This window comes from Podarcis muralis, chromosome 2, assembly GCF_964188315.1.
Source record: "Podarcis muralis chromosome 2, rPodMur119.hap1.1, whole genome shotgun sequence".
In the NCBI taxonomy this organism is placed as follows: domain Eukaryota; kingdom Metazoa; phylum Chordata; class Lepidosauria; order Squamata; family Lacertidae; genus Podarcis; species Podarcis muralis.
In genome coordinates, this window is record NC_135656.1 from 3,722,174 (window position 1) to 3,742,040 (window position 19,867).

A 19,867-nucleotide genomic window follows, 5' to 3' on the forward strand; every position below is an offset into this window, starting at 1 on the left:
CCTCAGTCTTCTCCGATAAAGAAAACAATGCCCGACCTGAAGAATTTGGAGCAAATGATTCAGCAGAGGAAACACAACCCAGAATAACTAAGGAGATAGTACAAGAATACTTGGCTAGTCTAGATGTATTCAAGTCTCCAGGGCCAGATGAACTGCATCCAAGAGTATTAAAAGAACTGGCAGATGTGATTTCAGAACCACTGGCAGTCATCTTTGAGAATTCCTGGAGAACAGGCGAAGTCCCCGCAGACTGGAGGAGGGCAAATGTTGTCCCTATTTTCAAAAAGGGGAAAAGAGAGGACCCAAATAATTACCGCCCAGTCAATCTGACATCAATACCAGGGAAGATTCTGGAGCAGATCATTAAGCAAACAGTCTGTGAGCACCTAGAAAGGAATGCTGTGATCACCAATAGTCAGCATGGATTTCTGAAAAATAAGTCATGTCAGACTAACCTGATCTCGTTTTTTGACAGAATTACAAGCCTGGTAGATGAAGGGAACACAGTGGATGTAGTCTACCTTGATTTCAGCAAGGCATTTGACAAGGTGCCCCATGATATTCTTGTAAAGAAGCTGGTAAAATGCGGTCTTGACTATGCTACCACTCAGTGGATTTGTAACTGGCTGACTGACCGAACCCAAAGGGTGCTCATCAATGGTTCCTCTTCATCCTGGAGAAGAGTGACTAGTGGGGTGCCACAGGGTTCTGTCTTGGGCCCGGTCTTATTCAACATCTTTATCAACGACTTGGATGATGGACTCAAGGGCATCCTGATCAAATTTGCAGATGACACCAAACTGGGAGGGGTGACTAACACCCCAGAGGACAGGATCACACTTCAAAACGACCTTGACAGATTAGAGAACTGGGCCAAAACAAACAAGATGAATTTTAACAGGGAGAAATGTAAAGTATTGCACTTGGGCAAAAAAAATGAGAGGCACAAATACAAGATGGGGGACACTTGGCTTGAGAGCAGTACATGTGAAAAGGATCTAGGAGTCTTGGTTGACCACAAACTTGACATGAGCCAACAATGTGACGCGGCAGCTAAAAAAGCCAATGCAATTCTGGGCCTCATCAATAGGAGTATAGCATCTAGATCAAGGGAAGTAATAGTGCCACTGTATTCTGCTCTGGTCAGACCTCACCTGGAGTACTGTGTCCAGTTCTGGGCACCACAGTTCAAGAAGGACACTGACAAACTCGAACGTGTCCAGAGGAGGGCAACCAAAATGGTCAAAGGGCTGGAAACGATGCCTTATGAGGAACGGCTAAGGGAGCTGGGCATGTTTAGCCTGGAGAAGAGGAGGTTACGGGGTGATATGATAGCCATGTACAAATATATAAAAGGATGTCACATAGAGGAGGGAGAAAGGCTGTTTTCTGCTGCTCCAGAGAAGCGGACACGGAGCAATGGATCCAAACTACAAGAAAGAAGATTCCACCTAAACATTAGGAAGAACTTCCTGACAGTAAGAGCTGTTCGACAGTGGAATTTGCTGCCAAGGAGTGTGGTGGAGTCTCCTTCTTTGGAGGTCTTTAAGCAGAGGCTTGACAACCATATGTCAGGAGTGCTCTGATGGTGTTTCCTGCTTGGCAGGGGGTTGGACTCGATGGCCCCTGTGGTCTCTTCCAACTCTATGATTCTATGATTCTATGATTCTATGATTCTACATCAATTAAAAGAGGAATGTTGGATCTGGAACTTCTCAGCTAATGAACTTGTGCTCTGGTGGTTACTGTCCTGGTAGATTTTGGTCCATTATGGAAAGAACAGCTTTGAAGCTGGATTTCATTTGCAGCCTGATGCAGTCCATGTTTAACCAAAAGGAAGTTCAGCTCAGTTCAATAAGACTTATTCCCATACATTATTAATGAAAAGTATAATTATTATTATTATTATTATTATTATTATTATTATTATTATTATTATTTGATTTCAATGCATTCAGTAGGCCTTACAAGTAGCCTTAACCTATGAGTTTGTTTAATTAAAACATGCAGACCTGAGGTTAATTGAAAAGATTTTCTGCTTGAAGTACTCCTCACCTACTTCTCTGCTTTCTTGCAGGAAGGTTTTCTTCACCGATTATGGACAGATACCGAAGGTGGAGCGCTGTGACATGGATGGGCAGAACCGCACAAAACTGGTTGACGCCAAGATTGTCTTCCCCCATGGTATCACCTTGGACTTGGTCAACCGGCTGGTTTATTGGGCAGATGCCTATCTTGACTACATCGAAGTGGTGGATTATGAAGGAAAGAACCGGCACACTATCATTCAGGGCATCCTGGTGAGTTCTCCTCTGGAGATCCTGCAGCAGGAGTTATGGAGTCCCTTGGAACGATGGAATGGTTAAGCCCACCTGTGGTTCCTTCTGGTGCAATGCTATCTTTGTGAATATCAGTATCACTAATGGCTGTGCTTCTAACTTATCCTTCAACTTACGTTGAGAGATACCTAAATGTAGCAATCTTAACTGCAGGCTTAAGCAAACTTTTTTTAAAATTAAAGAGATATTAAAAGGCCTGGGTTTTGAGCTGGAAGTTCTGAGTTCCTTAAACAAGATGACAGCACTGATGTTCAGCACAGTGACATTTGCTGCATAGAAACAAAGTGATGTCAGGGTTGTAAGTAATGTGGATGAGTCACAAGAGTTCTAAGAGATCTGAAGGCCATTGGACATGCTCTGCCAACTGAAAGCACAGAGCAGCCTTCCTCCAACCTGGTGCCCTCTATATGTTCTGAACTGCAATTCCCTTCAGCCTCAGCGAGCATGGCTAATGATCAGGGATGATGGGAGTTGGAACTCCCTGCCTATTGAGATCAAGCAGGCGTCTTCATTGCACCCTTTCAGCACCTGCTAAAAACATTCTTGTTTAGACAAGCCGATCCAGGTGCTTAGAAAGTTGAGGTAATTTGAATTTGTTTTAGTATTTTAACTTTTTTATGGTTGTGATTTCCTCCCCCCTCGATGTTATTGTTTTATCCTTTTGTAAACTGCTTTGTGTATTTTTTAAAACAATCAAGCGGCGTTTGAATTTTATGAACTAAATGATAAATATATAAATAGTTGAGCAACCTCTGCGCAGCACCAGCTTGGGGAAAGGCAGGCATAAATTCAGAGCCATAGTGTGCCATAATTGGAGAACAGGTACAGCGAAGAAGGGGACCAGAAGGGGAAGGCCTTCAGATGTGTAAGCTGCAAAATAAAAAGCAAAGTGATCCACACACACAAAAATCACATTTGTGCCCTCTAGATAGAGCATCTCTATGGCCTGACCGTCTTTGAAAACTACCTGTATGCCACCAACTCAGACAATGCCAATGCTCAGCAGAAAACCAGCGTCATCCGTGTTAATCGATTCAACAGTAGTGACTTCCAAGTGGTGACCCGGGTGGATAAGGGTGGAGCTCTTCATGTCTACCACCAGCGACGTCAGCCCACAGGTATACGGGGAGTGGGTTTTGGGTAGCGTTTGGAGGGAAAGAAGTGGGATGTCCTGGGGCTGAGGACCAGTTGAGGTGCCCAGCAAAACTTTTGTTGGTTTGCTTTGTTGTATCACCTTGATGTTTGGTGGTGGAGGTCTGTGTTCATTGTGAAATAAGGTAATTCTCTTTGGGAATGGTGCCAAAATAACACACACACACACACACACACACACACACACACACACACCCCTCAACAGTGCTATGTGCATAATTAAAAGTCATTCACCATGTCACACGAGACTCCATCTAGAGATATCTGCATTACATTCTAACCAGAGGACTTAGTCCACTCTCTGCATCCCATTCATTGCTTCTGTATCTATTCTTCTGTCACAACTACCATCAGTATGGCATCAAATTGAGTAATCGGTTTATTCTTGCATTCCATGTCCTGCTCACTTAGCATCACAGAGAGTGGTCCAGCCATCCTTCCTGCATCCTATTTTATCATCCATATCTGGTCAGTCCATTCTTGAGGCCAGTTTTTTAATTATCCACATAGCATTGGTCTGACTAGTCTCTCTGCCTTGGTCATATATCATCAGATTGACTGAACTGCCCACCCTCCTGCCGTGGTCGGTTGTATAGGTGGTTCATTTTTATCAGGACTCTACTGAATGGCAACAAAGGAATGTCTTGCTTTCTCATTATTTTCATGTATGAGCAACAAAGATCCATGAGGTTGTTTTTAGCAACAGGTTCAGAACAGTGTGCCATTCTGCAATACTGCCTTATCTGCAAGCAGCTACTTAATGATCATTTAGAAGGTGATGTATTCACACATACTTTTCCTCTCTCAGGATGGGAAAGGTTGTCCAGTGGCGTACTCTGCTCAATTATAAACCAGGTTTGGAAAATTATCTATATAGAACTGATTGGTTTAATTTGAAAATAGAGCTTAACACTTGCTAGATTTCATCTAATGCCATCTGTGGTATTAGAGGGTAGGTTGTTTAAGATTCCGTACAGTTCTTAGCTTTGTCACTGCCAGATGCAGAAAGAGGATCTTCCTCACTGTTTGTTTGATTGCCAATTGTCTCAAGCAAGAGTAAAAATATCCTGCTGATATGTTAAAGAAAAGCACTAATTGGTCTGACCTCCAAAAGTTAGGGGTTTTTGCTTTTTAGGAATGGCTTCAGGATAACAAGTAAAGCTGCTACATTTTTTATTATGTTAGCTATTCCATGGGTGGATTCTGTTAAGTGCTGGAGGAGGAGAGGGGAACACACAAGTCTGAGGCTTGCTGCAGCTCAATCTGTTCAATGATCTGCCCACCTTGTGTGCATTATTCCAGGAGAAAACAGGATGATAGAGCATTCCAGACTGATTAGTGCTTGAGCCCTAAAACAGGACAAAGGAGAGAGGTGTTAAGGCTATCTTTCTTGCTAAAATGTTTTTATTGCCAGTAGAAATTTTATTGTTGGAAGTGGGAAATTCTGACCGAAACTGACTATTTATTCTGACTATTTATTTGGTTTCTGCTTAGAAAGGTGGCACATTGCTGTCCTTTGCATTTCATGCATGTGCACATATTTACTTACATCAGCATCTGATGAAGTGGACTTTAGCTCATGAAGACTTATGCCACAATAAAGGGCAGTTCTGAACACATATACTAGGGAGTAAGCCCCACTGGAAATAATGGAACTTGCTTCTAAATAGACATGAATATACAGTATTTGCATTGTAAATATGTTTCTCTTTTAAGGTACCAGCAAGAGTCTACATTCTTTTTGCTATAACAACGGGCTGGTTTGCACATCACAGTAAACCAAGGTTTATGGTTTCCTGTGAACAAGCAGTGGGGCTAGTGCATGCTGCTTAGTCACTCCCACTTTGCTTTGCTCTGCATACAATAGTGAGAAACAAACCGTGTGATTTGGCCTAGTTTTGCATGTGAATCAGTAATCATCATTTGTTTTGCTCTAATCTAGGGTTGCCATATGTTGGAAGAGAAGAAAAGAGGACAGCCTGAGCTGGGGAAAGAGGCATGTAGGGCTGCCGCTGCGGCACCCTCGCACCTCTTTCCCTGGCTCAGGCTGGCAGCAGCTACGGCATGCAGAGCAGCCCGACCTGCCCAAGCCCCCCCCCCCCCAGACATTTCTTTTAAAATGTAAACATCCGCCCAGATGGGAATGTTAGCGCCCCCCCCCCCCAGGACATGTCTGGGTTTTCCCGGATGTATGGCAACCTTATCTAATCAAACCATGAGTGAAAGCTAAGGTTTGTTCCTAGCTTATCAGTAATGGTTTGCTTGGGAGAAACAAACCACATGTGCTGGTTTGCACATAATGCTAAACCAAGATGCGTGATTTGCTTCACGTTGCTTCAGGCACAATTAAAACAATTACAATCAAAACAACCACACCTCTGGTATTTATAGCTCTGAGCAATGAGTAATGGGGGTAAGCCCTTGCCCTTCCACTCAACAGCCATAGACTTTTATGAATTGTACACACATCTCTTCTTGTTCTGGTTTCTCAAGAAGGTTGGCAGTGGCTGGTATTGTTCCTGCTGCCTCCCACCAGGTGCTTCAAGAATGCTAATTAGTTGGTATATTAAAGGGTCATTTGCATTATTTCCCTTTGGATTTAAATGGTTGTTAGTTCAGCTTAGCTGTTGTTTCCTGTCAGGGGCAGCAGGAACACATGTTATAGGTCTTAAAAGGTTTAGCAGCAACTTCACCCAAGGAGGATTAAGCACCTCCTTCACCCTAGCAGATCTAATGAGAAGTGTTACTGCTCACCAAAATTCATAGGATGCTCTGCTTACCAGGTGCCCAAGCATGTAAATGCCCACCTTTCTGCCTGGCCTCATTGGTTGTACTCTCATAGCTGCTTTTCAAAGTCCCCCTTTCATGTCCCTCACACTCGTTCTTCTCCATACAACTGCTGGCCTAGCCCCTTTTTGCCCTTCTAACTGCCTGTTTGTTCACGGTACCTGCTCTCGTATATCTTTGCACCCAAAGTTTTGTTTGAATTCCTCCCAAGCAGTCGCCCTTTCAGCGAGCTGCTGTCATGTGGTGGCAAAGAGAATGAACTTTACAATATAGAACCTCATGTTAGAATGTCACCTCTGCCATGAACTCCCCAGGTGGCTTTAGCTCGGTCATCCTGCATCAGCTTCTATCACCCCATCTGCACTTTGGGGATAATAATGTTCACCTAGCTTGCAAGAATGTTTTAAGAATCACAACAAAATAATGGTCTGGATCTAGACTGAGCGGGAAATCTACATAGTGCTAAGTCACCACAAGGCTTTCTGCTTGTGCAACAGAGTGTTCTCCCCCTGTGTGCCCCCTAAATCTATTCTTGTGATTCTACAGAGCAGATTTGGGGAGGGTGCAGGGTGCATGCAGTGGATGGAGATGGGGAGAGAGTCCAGTTGCGCAAGGAGAAACCCTTCCCCTGATGGGATGATGATGGTGACAATAACTCTATCTATCATCTACCTACCTACCACCTATCATCTATCTATCTATCTATCATCTATCTATCTATCTATCTATCTATCTATCTATCTATCTATCTAATCTCTATCTATCTATCTATCTATCTATCATCTATCTATCTATCTATCTATCTATCATCTATCTATCTATATCTCTATCTATCTATCTATCTATCTATCTATCTATCATCTATCTATCCAACCAACCAACCAACCAACCAACCAACCAACCAACCAACCAACTCATCTGACTGGGTTGCCCCAGCCACTCTGGGCAACTTCCAGCAAATTAAAACAACAATTAAAAAAAATTAGGGCTCAGTTCCAGCTGATTTTATTTCCTTTCGGGGGGGGGGGGATATTATTTACAGAAAGTATATTGACAATCCGACAGACAGTGAACTGGCATAATTAGTGATGGGTTAGTTGAATACTGACCTAAGCTGTTTGAACTTAATTGGTTGGACTTAAGTCATGAGGACTAACTTGTGCCATTGTTTCTATGGGACCTAAATTCAGCCAACTTAGTCTGGATCTAACTCAATGCACATGAAATCCTTTGAACACTTGAAAGCAAATGCTTCTTTCTTTATCAACTGTGTTTATACACTTAACTCTTGTTAGTGCTTCTTCATGACCTAGCTCAGCGCTGCCCAGTGCAAAAAATGGCAGACCCTCTTCTTGTGCTTTGTCCAGTGGCTGCTTGTCTGCTATTGTTGTTAAGATGCCCAGAGTGCCTCTCTCTAGTACAGGTCAATCCAAACTAGGGGAGAAGGTGGGGAGGACATCTGGAGGGAATACAACATGCTGCCTGCTTATGATATCAGGCAGCGGTTTCCTTTGTACTACAGTGTTCAGATCTGTGACAAACCCATGCTTCCCGAAACTAGAGGTGAAAGGTTTTGAGTGTGCCAGCCTCTGAAAGGATCATGGGAGCAGTTTTTGGACTTCTCACAGGCATCTGGTTGTCCACTGTGAGAACAGGAAGCTGGACTGGCCACTGGCCTGATCCAACAGGGTTCTTTTTATGTTCTTAGTCTTACCCACAGCATTTGTATATTAAGGCAGCAACCATTTCGCATGGAGGGTTCCGGTCCCAGCCCTCATGCATAAGCATGCTCTGCCCCATTAACACCCTGCCCTGCCCCCATTACGCCCTCCCTTCTGCCCTCTTCTGGGTCCAAAAGGACCTGTGCGTCAGCGATCGTGCATCAATTGGACGCGCTTAAAACGATTACCTCCTATATACACCTAATAATGTAAAAGTGTTACTATGACAAACAGGTGTTCAGAAATACATTTGTCATACAGGTACACTAATCACAATTGGGTTTGGCCTCAGCTTCCTACAAACCAACATTTGGAGGGCCCTTGCTTAACAGAGAAGAGACCAGCATGCCATTTCGTGTGTGTGAAGAATTAAGATACTTTGTGCATTGTGCTAGCGTGCAGAACAGCAATATAAGCTCTCCTGGAAGCTGACCACATCTTGTCTGAAACCTCGGTGGTGTGTGTGTGTGTGTGTGTGTGTGTGTGTTCTAGTTCCCCCCTCCCCCCCTCCCGCTTCAGCGGCACTCCAGTTTAGCTTCCTCCAGCTCCTGTTACAGATGGTTGTCAAGTTCTCTCAGAAGTGTGTGCGCTGGTTGCAAAGAGCCTCATGTATTTAATTCAGGTTAACTTACTGGAAATTACTTCTAGTCTGTCCAGCATTTGAGTATTGGCTGTTTCTGACCTCAAATCTAATCACCCAGTCTATTCTAAAACCTGATAACATTAGCTGTGCCCAAAGTGGGCCCTCTTGAGCAGCTCTTTCACACACAGAGAGAGAGATCTCAAAAGCCGTTTCCAGAGAGGACTCTGCAGCATATGATTGATTGATTGATTAATTGATTACTGCCCTGCAGAAAAGGAAAGAATTAAGCAGATGTGGCATCTTGAAATATTAATGGCTTCCTCCAAGGGCTGTTCTCGTTTCTTCCCCAGAGCAGATATATTTGACTAGGTCACAGTGCTCCCAGGAAAATCCTTGAACAGCGGCTGAAACTTTTTTCTGGCGCTCAGTGGTGTGCTTCATTCTCTCCCCTCCCCATGAATCAGCATCCTCCACTCTTCCGCCTCTCCCCGCAAAGCCCTTCCATTCATTGTACTTAATCAGTTTGCGTGTTGAAAATCCTCTTAGAGCCTTCGGTTGGCTGCTTAGGATTCACTGAACCATTAAGCTAATTGGCAGATTTCAGGGAGGGAAGTCTCTGTATCATCTGGGATGGCTACCACTCAGTGTATTGCCTAACTCAGAGCTTTCCAAACTTTTCGTGTTGGTGACACATTTTTTAAACATGCATCATTTTGTGACACGGTAATTCAGTTTTAATAGCAAACCAGAGGTTAAGTTAACCCCTTTCCAGTTCCGGGAGGAGCATGGGGAGCATTTACACGACACACCTACATACTGCAGCCAAAACACTAACATGTTGTGACACACAGTTTGGAAAGCTCTGCCCTAACTAATAAAGCCAGGACTAAAATGGGTGGGGTTGTGGCATTCAGGGTCCTCTTAAGGCCAGATTTGAGAACTTGTGGGCCTTCAGATGTTGTTTGTTGTGTAACCATACCCATGATACGGGTTCCCCATATGCTTCTTTTGACCTGGGTACAAGGCTGCATGGGATGACAGCCAGAAGTGCCCAAAAGAGGATGTACGTTTGATTCTCAGATCCTCTTTCTGAGTATCTGCGTAATGAACTAGGCAGCATCTTGTGCAACAGTCTGGAGGGAAGTGTGTCACATGATCATGCATCTCACCAAAATGAGCCAGCTCAGTTAAAAGAAGCTGCAGATCATGGAAGCACAGTTCAAATGTTGAAAGGAGCATCTTTCCTAACAATTCTTGTTAAACCTATTACTATTAGCTTAAAGTTGCTGACTCTGAAAATGGTTCTGAAGCCTCAGCTGGTGCAAAATGCAGTGGTCAAAAATTAGACTGATGCCTCTCAACTTTGATCATATGTCACCAGTCTTAAATGAACTCCAGTGGCTGCCTCTTTGTGTCTGATCCCAATTCAGAGCATTGGTGCTTTTGCTTAAAGCTCTTGTAAAGCTTAAGAACCAAGTGATGGAGCTACCCTGCCCACACACCATCAGCCACTGATGCCCTTCTCCCAAATGCCACCTCCATCAGAGGTGAGGTTTGTTAAAACTCATGAGAGGTGTGTGCTTTGCTCCTGTTGTTTTGTTTCACCTTTTCCCCTATTCGGGAGTTACGCCTGGCACCAATTTTGCTGTTTTTCAGATGCCAGGCAAAAACTTTTACAACATTTTTACTAGCATAGATAGTGGTGCTGTGGTCTAAACCACAGAGCCTAGGGCTTGCCGATCAGAAGGTCGGTGGTTCGAATCCCTGCGACAGGGTGAGCTCCTGTTGCTCAGTCCCAGCTCCTGCCAACCTAGCAGTTCAAAAGAATGTCAAAGTTCATGTAGGTAAATAGGTACCGCTCCGGCGGGAAGGTAAACGGCGTTTCCGTGCGCTGCTCTGGTTTGCCAGAAGCTGCTTAGTCATGCTGGCCACATGACCCGGAAGCTGTACGCCGGCTCCCTTGGCCAATAAAGCGAGATGAGTGCTGCAACCCCAGAGTCGTCCGCGACTGGACCTAACAGTCAGGGGTCCCTTTACCTTTAATGTCATAATTGCACTTCTTTCTCCTGGTTGTTTTGAGTGTACTCTGGTGTTGTTTTATTTGTTCTTTTGCAAACTACTTTGAAATGTTTGATAGAAGGTGGTATATAAAGATTTTAAGTAAGTAATAAAATTGAGTGAATTTCCCAAGGAGTGTCTGTGTTTCTTAACCTGTAGATGCAGCACCTCTAGACAGAATAGTAGCTTTTATAGGGATAGGTAGAACAATAGAAATTATCCCAATTTCTCTTTAGCTGATAGCAAGATCTCATCTAATTGAAACCACCCCCCTTTATGACACACTATTGACTTTGTGTGATTGACAAAAACTTCCTATAAATCTATCTGCAAGCCATGCACATTTGAATTTAGGTCAGACTGAAGTCAGAAGATCATAGACCTCTAATATAAACTATAAATAATGTGAATGGATGTGATATAAATCCAGATTGATACATCTATAGGGAATCCCACAGTTGTTTTTGATGTTATTATTTCTAAAGCACCTGTGCATGCTTTCTAGGGTAGAGTCTGAAAGCACTTGGTGCAGCAACCTTGCTGAAGCTAAGCAGGCCTTTGTTTGGTCCCTGTTTGGATGGGTGACTCCCTGGGATCCACATGCACAACATTGCCTTTGGTTCTACAGTAGAAGAATGGTTGGATGTAAATGTAGGTGATAGATAGATGATAGATAGATAGATAGGTAGATGATAGATAGATGATAGATAGATAGATAGATAGATAGATAGATAGATAGATAGATGGATGATAGATAGATATAAACACATACAGACCATCATACACTTGACATTTCTCCAATATGACCTTGCTGTTCATACTTGGGGCATGTCAAGTGCATTTGCGCTCACGGATGGTTTTAAGAATCACAGTGGAAGATAAAAGATGTAGGCTGTGTAGTTAATAAACTGTATGGACTTTTCTTTGTTGCTGCAGTGAGGAGTCATGCCTGTGAACAGGACCAGTTTGGCAAACCAGGTGGCTGCTCTGACATCTGCCTCCTTGGAAACAGCCACAAGACCCGGACATGCCGGTGCCGGTCAGGATTCAGCCTAGGCAGCGATGGAAAGTCTTGCAAAAGTAAGTGGCCATCAGACACTGAGGCTGGGGTGAGGTGGGGCCAGGCCAGGCCGGGAGGGTGAGGTGGGGAGGAAGCTTTGCCTTTCACTTTTAGTCAGCAGCAATTTGCCTGAATGGTCTCACCCTGTGAATCATGATTGTCAGCCAGCATATATTATACAAAGGTGTTTGGTGAGACAGGGTCACTTGTGCATCCTGTTGACAAATAGGGAACATTATGGTGGCAGAAGCAAAGTCGAGAGTGGGACCGATGACTGGTGAACTTATTCAGGGCAAAGAAACAGGGGAGAGACTTGGAAACTCATGACAGACTCCTAAGATTTGAGTATTTTTGGCGGAGTTGGACCAACTCTGGATGAATCCACCACCACTTCACCCTGTGCCATAGCATGGCTTTCCAGCAAAATAAGCAAATATATTATGCAGGAGTCAGAAGGTAGCACCATTTTATCACCACAGCATTGTCCATTTGTATCCTGATTGGTGCTAGCAAACCCACCACGACAGCCTTGTGGGGAAATAAGTCTTGGCCCCAAGCTCCCTGTTGGCCTGGAGGAAGAGCAGCACAGAGGGAGTGCTAGAGGGGCAGTTGGGAGCCCAGATCTCCCCATTGAGCTCTCTCTCTCTCTCTCTGGATTGGGGTGTGTGTGTGTGTGTCCTGAATGTGCCAGCATTATTTCATGAGCCTGTGGCTTATGGCCTAATGGCTCTTCTCCTGGTGGGAAGCTGATGCTTTTAACATTCCATACATGAGGTAGCCGGCAAAGGTCCTACCCAGGCATCCTGCCACCATCAGATCTGCACTAAAGAAAAGCCCCAAGTGACCTCTGAACTACTGCCCATGTGACCTGGGTGCAAGGGAGCAGAGGCACACATGAAATCACCCCCAGCTAGAGTTCCCGGAATACCAGATGATGCAATGTGACAGATGTACTGTATGAGCCAATCTGTTTGTGGATATAAAGCTGCTGGTCCAGAGTCCAACTTGTGGTTGGTTTTAGGCCAGGAAAAATCCTTGCACAAGAAGGGATACGGGTTGCCAGATAAATACCACAGTGTGAAAAGCTGTTAGTCACCAAGCATCTGTCCTCCTCCTTCTTTTTAACTCATCAGTTCAATGGAAAAGGCCAGAACCTGCAAACCTTCCTGATCTCCAGTTTTCCTTCAGTCTCATAGATACTGACTATGCCCTAGAGGCTGAGGACCAAGCAGTTGGCTGGGTTTCCTTGGCTGTAGACTAGGCACAAACAGAATAAGTTTAGAAGTGGAAGGGAAAACGCTTAGCAGCCCGAGTGAACAAATGCTCAGTGGTCCTCATGATTCTGAGCAAGAGCTTGTGGATGTGGGGGCAGTATTGCTGAAAGACAGTAAATGCAGCGAGGGCCCACAGTGCCTTGCCCTGTAGCTCCTATGAGGCTTCCAAATGTATAATTTTAAAATTCCTCTCTTTCCCCCCCATCCTAGCAACATTAGGCCTGTGATTTCCACATGCAGATCAGTAAAATAATTTCACGTGATGCATTCCACTTAAGGGATTGTTGTCCCAAAACGTGGACAACTTTCTACTTCTCTTTATGGGCATTGCTTCGTGCACTATGCAGTCACATGGCCAGCTACTTGCCCTTAACCATCCTTCTGTTCTTACCCAAGCATGCCAAATGTAATTGTAGCATATAAGCCAATTGAAGTATATGACTCCAAATGTATGGGGTATTGCTGTTGTTTTTGTATGTTGGATTATTTGCTCTCTAGGGCTGGTGTTTAGCTATTGCTTGCTTACGATTTTAAGCAGCATGGGAGAGAATTTGCAGCTATGCAGTCTTCCAATGCAAAATATGCAACAGTTTGCAATAAGGAAATGAACTTGAGGAATCAAAACAGAAGTTCAAATATATGCAGGTGACATTGTTTTCAGATAGCTGCTTTCTGACTTAGCAAGCAGAAACTAGCTCTGGTCCTCTCTGCTTCCCCTGTTTTCAAGAATAGAGATGACTACTGCTTGTCTTTTCGTGGTTGTAGGTGGAAATTAGATGCACCATACGGAGGCTGACTTTAAAAGGGGATTGAACAAATGATGGATAAGTCTTTCAGTGGCTACAGATCATGATAGTTATATGCAGTCTCCAAGTTTTAAGAGGCAAATATGCCTCTGAATACCTGTCGCTGGGGAGCAGCAGGGGAAGAGTGACGGTTGCCTTCGTGCCTTGTTTGTAGGCTGCCCAAAGGCATCTGGTTGGCTGCCATGGAAAACAGGGTGGTGGGCTAGATGGACAGTTGGGCTTATTCATCAGGGCTCTTCTTATGGGTTTTAGTTTGGTCATTGTGGAAGACAGGAGTGCCCAAGCTTCTAGATGAGCTTCAGTGCAAATCAAAGTTAGTCTAGCTTTGTTTTTTTGATGCTTCCCATTGTCATTTTCCAGAGCCAGAGCACGAGCTGTTCCTTGTTTATGGCAAAGGTCGGCCAGGCATAATTCGTGGGATGGACATGGGGGCCAAAGTTCCCGATGAGCACATGATCCCCATTGAAAACTTGATGAACCCCAGGGCCCTGGATTTCCATGCAGAGACTGGCTTCATTTACTTTGCTGACACCACCAGCTACCTGATTGGGCGACAGAAGATTGATGGAACGGACAGGGAAACAATCCTGAAAGATGGTATGTACCCCTTTCATCCAGGCAATAGTCTGCTTCAGTATCTTAGGTGCTGGTCTGGTTTCCTTGTACAGTCTGTGTGGGGCTTGGAGTAGAGAGAGCGAGGTTCAAGTGCCTACTTACAAGAAAGGGTAGAATTTGGATTTTGGTACACAATTTTGCTGAGAACGTAGGCCAGCTGATGGGTGTCAGAAAAGTGCACAGCACAGCACAGATTGTACTATTTTCACGCATAGATTTCTTTATGTTTTTTCTTGGGTGCCAACCCGAATGTTGTGTTCTGCTGCTGAATCTCTCTCTCTGCGTCTTTTGCATAGTAGGTGTGGTCTGCACATGTGTGTCCATCATGCCTCGTGCCTTGTCTGTTTCAGTAGAAATCAAACCAACGGAGTACATGGCACCATTCATATGGCCGTGTCACTTTCACTTCAGTCCTCAGTTTCTGATGTGTCCCCATCTGCCTGGCTTGCTTTTGCTTTTGCTGAGCATGATTGTTGATTTTAACTCCTTCTAGGCATTCACAATGTGGAAGGCATCGCTGTGGACTGGATGGGGAACAACCTCTACTGGACTGATGATGGGCCCAAGAAGACAATCAGTGTTGCCCGGCTATCAAAGGCTGCACAGACCAGGAAGACTCTGATTGAAGGACAGATGACTCATCCTCGAGCCATTGTGGTGGACCCCTTGAATGGGTGGGTGTCACCATGCCATTCCAATGAGGACCAGGGAGCCTACTTTTGGCTGCTGTTTAATAAGGATGGGAATGTAACAGGGATGCAAAGCAAAAAGTGGGCATGCACAGCACCTGTTATCCAAACTTCAGTTGACTTCTCTGCCTAACCTATTTCACAGAATTGTTCTAATAGGGAAGGGGAGAATCACACCACCTTGAGTTCCTTGGAGGAAAGATGGGATATAAATTAAATAAACAAGCTGGCCAAGAGGAATAAGATAGGCTGAACACCCCCAAGCTTGTGGGAAGTACTGTTGCACACCACCCCAGTCTCTGAGCAGAGTAAAATTTCAGGGGTTCCAGGCACACTTACCCAAGGTCTGTGTTTCCTTTTGGAAGCAAGGCACAATGGAGTCTATGGTGTCTTTACAATACAGTGGAACCTCGGTTGTTGAACTTAATCCATTCCGGAAGACCGTTCAGCTTCCGAAACATTCAACAACCAAGGCACAATTGCCAGTTGGTAATTGCAATGGACGCGGGTGGCGCTGTGTGTAAAAGCCTCAGTGCCTAGGGCTTGCCGATCGAAAGGTCGGCGGTTTGAATCCCCGCGGCGGGGTGCGCTCCCGTTGCTCGGTCCCAGCGCCTGCCAACCTAGCAGTTCGAAAGCACCCCCAGGTGCAAGTAGATAAATAGGGACCGCTTAATGGCGGGAAGGTAAACGGCGTTTCCGTGTGCTGCGCTGGCTTGCCAGATGCAGCTTTGTCACGCTGGCCACGTGACCCGGAAGTGTCTCCGGACAGCGCTGGCCCCCGGCCTCTTAAGTGAGATGGGCGCACAACCCCAGAGTCTGTCAAGACTGGCCCGTACGGGCAGGGGTACCTTTACCTTTAATTGCAATGGAGAAAATGGAAAAACGCGCCTCAGAAGACATTACCTGGCTTATATTCTAATACTTGCTAAACCTAGTGTCTGACATCTGGTTTTAACACTCCAAGCATTGATTAAATTCTAACATTTACTGAATCCAGGAGTTTAGGGTGTCTAGCACCCGCAAACTCATAACAGTATATACCTTCAGCCCCAATAGCAAACCTTTCTTTGCCTGCTGACTGCAACTTCTTCAGTGTCTTGCACAAAGGAATTCCTGGCAGTCGCGGCCTGTTTTTGACTAGATTATGCGAGGCCTGGATTTGTCCAGAGCTGTAGCCCTACGTTCCAAATAGTGTCACTCACATGTTTGTGCAGTTCACTGAGCCTCTTGCATGTGATACGGGCCAGAGAGTTTTCACTCACCAGGAGGGAATTGTTTTGGTTCGTTGTTCGTTTCCTGCTGCATCGACTCCCCAAAGACTTCAGCTCAAGAGTTCATTCTGTTTTCACACTGGTGTCTCTAGGGCTGCCAGTCCCTGGGGGATTAAAAGGCCACATCCTGCTCTTAGGAGCTGCTCAGACAGGCCCAGCAGGGAGTGGAATTGCAATGTGTACACACTCACAAGCTCTCTCTCTTGAGTCAGGAAGCACAGTGGGTGGGTGGGGAAAGGCAAAGAGGGGGGGAATAAGCTTTAATTCCATCAGATGAGCTGTTTCTTCCTTGTCCCTATCACTATTATCAATAGTGTGTGTGTGTGTGTGTGTGTGTGTGTGTGTGTGTGTGTATGTGTATGTATATATGCTGTGATTATTCTCCATCACTCCCTTTCCTCCACCCCACCTGCTCAGCTCATCAGACAGGGTTCAATAATCTTAATTTCCAAGTATTTCCAAGTCTCGATGCTGGTCATTCAGAAGAGCCAATTGCTGTTCCACCTGACCTTTCAAGCTTGCATGTGTCTGTATCTGTTCTGCAATGCTTTTCCAGACAGTACAGCACAATGTATCTGGCGAGGATTGAATTAGCCATGCTCTGCTTGGTTAATATGAATAAGTGAGATGTGCAGGGCCCAAGTGTCTTCCAGCCCCTGACACCACCTGCCCACGTGCTTAAAAGACCCCTTTGTCAAATGCCTGAAGACAGCTGTCTTAAAGCTGCAAAGTGCTGCAAAGAAGCAATCTCCCCTCTCCTTTAAACAAGTGGGTTATAGTTGGGCAGGTGAGATAACTTCTTTACAGACCCCTTTGGATAACTGTGTGCCCCCTGCCCCAGGAGACCAAAGCTCTCAGGTTGGGAACCTCTGTGCCAAAAGTGTAGCCTAGTTTGCTGGGTGGTTTTGGAGCTAAATGTAGATGGGACTTTGTGAAAAGGAATGCAGTACACTGTGGGGTTATAGTCTCTCTCTCTTTCTCTCTTTTAATATATTATAGAATGCAATTTATGTTTAATGTGTTAAAAAGAAAAGAAGAAAATGGAGAACCAAAGGATGCAGAACTTAAGCATAATTGGTTTTTCTTTTCTCCTCTATTTTTGTTTTTGATCCATAAGGTGGATGTACTGGACTGACTGGGAGGAAGACCCAAAAGATAGCAAGAGGGGAAAGATAGAAAAGGCTTGGATGGATGGCACCCACCGCACCGTCTTCATCACCTCCAAAACTGTCCTGTGGCCCAATGGACTGAGCCTTGATATTCCGGCTAAGGTGCTGTACTGGGTGGATGCATTTTATGACCGGATTGAGATGGTTACGCTGGATGGCACAGAACGCAAGGTCAGTATCAGCTCTGCCTCTGCCTCTCACACTGGGGCATATTCCTGCCCTTTTCTTCAGTTACCTACACCTGCCTCCCTCTCTTCTCTGCCCAGTGATTTCATTCAAGGCTCAAGCACCTGTTTGCCTTGTGTCTTTCTGAGTTGTTTGTAAGCTGTATTTGTTCTCTTTCTCTATCTCTGGGCTTGAACCCATATGGAGAGTAATAGATATTCCTCTGACTGCTTTAACAGCTGTAGCATATCTAGCAAAAGGCACACCCCTGAAAGTGTGGGAGGATGGGAGGAGAGTAAAATTTGAATTGCTGGAGGTGAGTGCTTTAAGGATGAGGGTATAGCCTCCCAATGGAAGGAAAGGTGGCGGGGTTCCTATAGTGGGGAGATCCAGATTTATACTATTTTGAAGACTTGGGGCATTCAGAGTGGTGCTTTGGGAGGGAGGGACTTATGAGACACCTCCCTGCAGCATCTCAGGTACCATCCAATAGGTTGCGTGTAACTCTAGTGCAGCTGCCATAATCACTGCAAAACATTCATGGTGTTTGCCCTTGCAGAGACAAAAACATCTGTTTACCAGCCACTTCAGTTTGAATGCTGGTGAGCAGCAATTTCCGCATGATGAAAGTACAATGTTTGTAATAGTGCAGCATGGAATTCCATTTGCTGAAATCAATGGACATGATGAAAATAGGTTCATTAATTTCAGTGGGTCCGTTCTGAGTAGAACTCACTGAATACAACATTATATTTATTTACATTATTGCATTTATCACAGGAACACAGGAGGTTTCTTTACACTGAGTCAGACCACTGTATTGCTAGCTCATTATCGCCCTACATCTTCTGGCAGCAGCTCTCCAGGATTTCAAGGGCAAGGGTCTAGCCCTAACTGAATATTCTGGAATTGAACCTGGGTCCCTCTGCAGTTGCTCTAGCAGTCAGCTATTGGCCTATGCTGCATCTTAGGTCCGAAAAAGGCATCACTAGAGTGGCATTTGGGTGGTTAGTTAAGAAGAATCACAGCATATCTAGAAATGCCCATTTTTGTCTCTCCTTTTCCCCTCCTCATGCAGGTTGTGTATGATGGTAATGAACTGAACCATGCCTTTGGGCTGTGCCACTATGACAACTTCCTTTTCTGGACAGAGTACCGGAGCGGTATCATCTATCGCTTGGACCAGACGTCCAGGGCCGTTAAGCTTTTGCGCAATGAGCGTCCGCCAATCTTTGAGATCCGCATGTATGATGCTCAGCAGCAGCAAGGTGCGTGGCAGGACAGGCACAGGATGCGCTGATTTCTTGCAACTCAGCCACTGACAGCTTCTTATCCATGTAGGCTGTGCAGGAATACGAAAGGCACTGTAGGGAATCGGGACCCCAGGTAGTCGAGGCAGGGGACATACACATAGGTGGTTCATTTATTATCTGCCCTCTGGTTTCTTGTGGTACAGAAAGGATCTTTTAATTTTTTCAGGCACTAAGGCAGAACCTAAGTGCAGTTTTGCATGGCAAAGTATTGCTGTGGTTACTTACAACTGCAAAAAGCCATGTTTGTAGATACATCTTTGTCTGAGTCGCAATCAGCACAATGGTGTGCTGAGCGATTCAAATGAGGATGGTTGTTTGAATCTCTGTGGGATCAATGAGCTTGCCCAACTCAGATTCATGCTATCAGCTTGCTGCATTGCTTTAGATGCCTTCTGTAAACGCCTTTATTTCAGTAAGCCTTCTCAGACATATAATTTAGTTACCTATATAGATAGCAAAAAAATTATTGATTTTGTGTTTTAATGATAATTATTTTGCTACAATTTGTGGATTTTAATTATGTTTTATCTACAGTTTTATTATTCACACTACTTAGAGAGCTATTTGATTAATTGATAAATCTTCTTGAGTTCAAAAAGAATTTCTAAGTTCTTTATAAGATCTGAATATTTTAAAGTTCCCTAGACTTTAGCCAGACAGTGCTGTGGTCTAGGATGCTCTGCCTTCAGCTGGGTGAACGTGAGTAAAGGAGAGTTGGATAAGAAGGAGCAGGAGTCTCTGAATATATCTTATATTCATCAGGAACTGGACTGGAATTTTTCATCTGTTACATCCATTTTATTTTACCGACATAGGCACACTGACATAAGGTTTGGATCACGGATGTCCATAGTCTTAGTTAGGG

The 19,867-nt window shown here is 44.7% G+C and overlaps 1 protein-coding gene across 1 annotated transcript in view; it reads left to right on the forward strand.

The window, feature by feature from the left end:
- The window catches only part of LRP1 (LDL receptor related protein 1), a 298,357-nt gene that overhangs the window by 168,448 nt on the left and 110,042 nt on the right, over positions 1–19,867 (forward strand). The window contains exons 10-16 of the mRNA XM_077923771.1: positions 2,078–2,300; positions 3,268–3,457; positions 11,577–11,720; positions 14,141–14,377; positions 14,889–15,069; positions 17,473–17,695; positions 18,768–18,957. Coding sequence (XP_077779897.1) covers positions 2,078–2,300; positions 3,268–3,457; positions 11,577–11,720; positions 14,141–14,377; positions 14,889–15,069; positions 17,473–17,695; positions 18,768–18,957 — 1,388 coding nt within the window. The remainder of the gene's footprint in view (positions 1–2,077; positions 2,301–3,267; positions 3,458–11,576; positions 11,721–14,140; positions 14,378–14,888; positions 15,070–17,472; positions 17,696–18,767; positions 18,958–19,867) is intronic.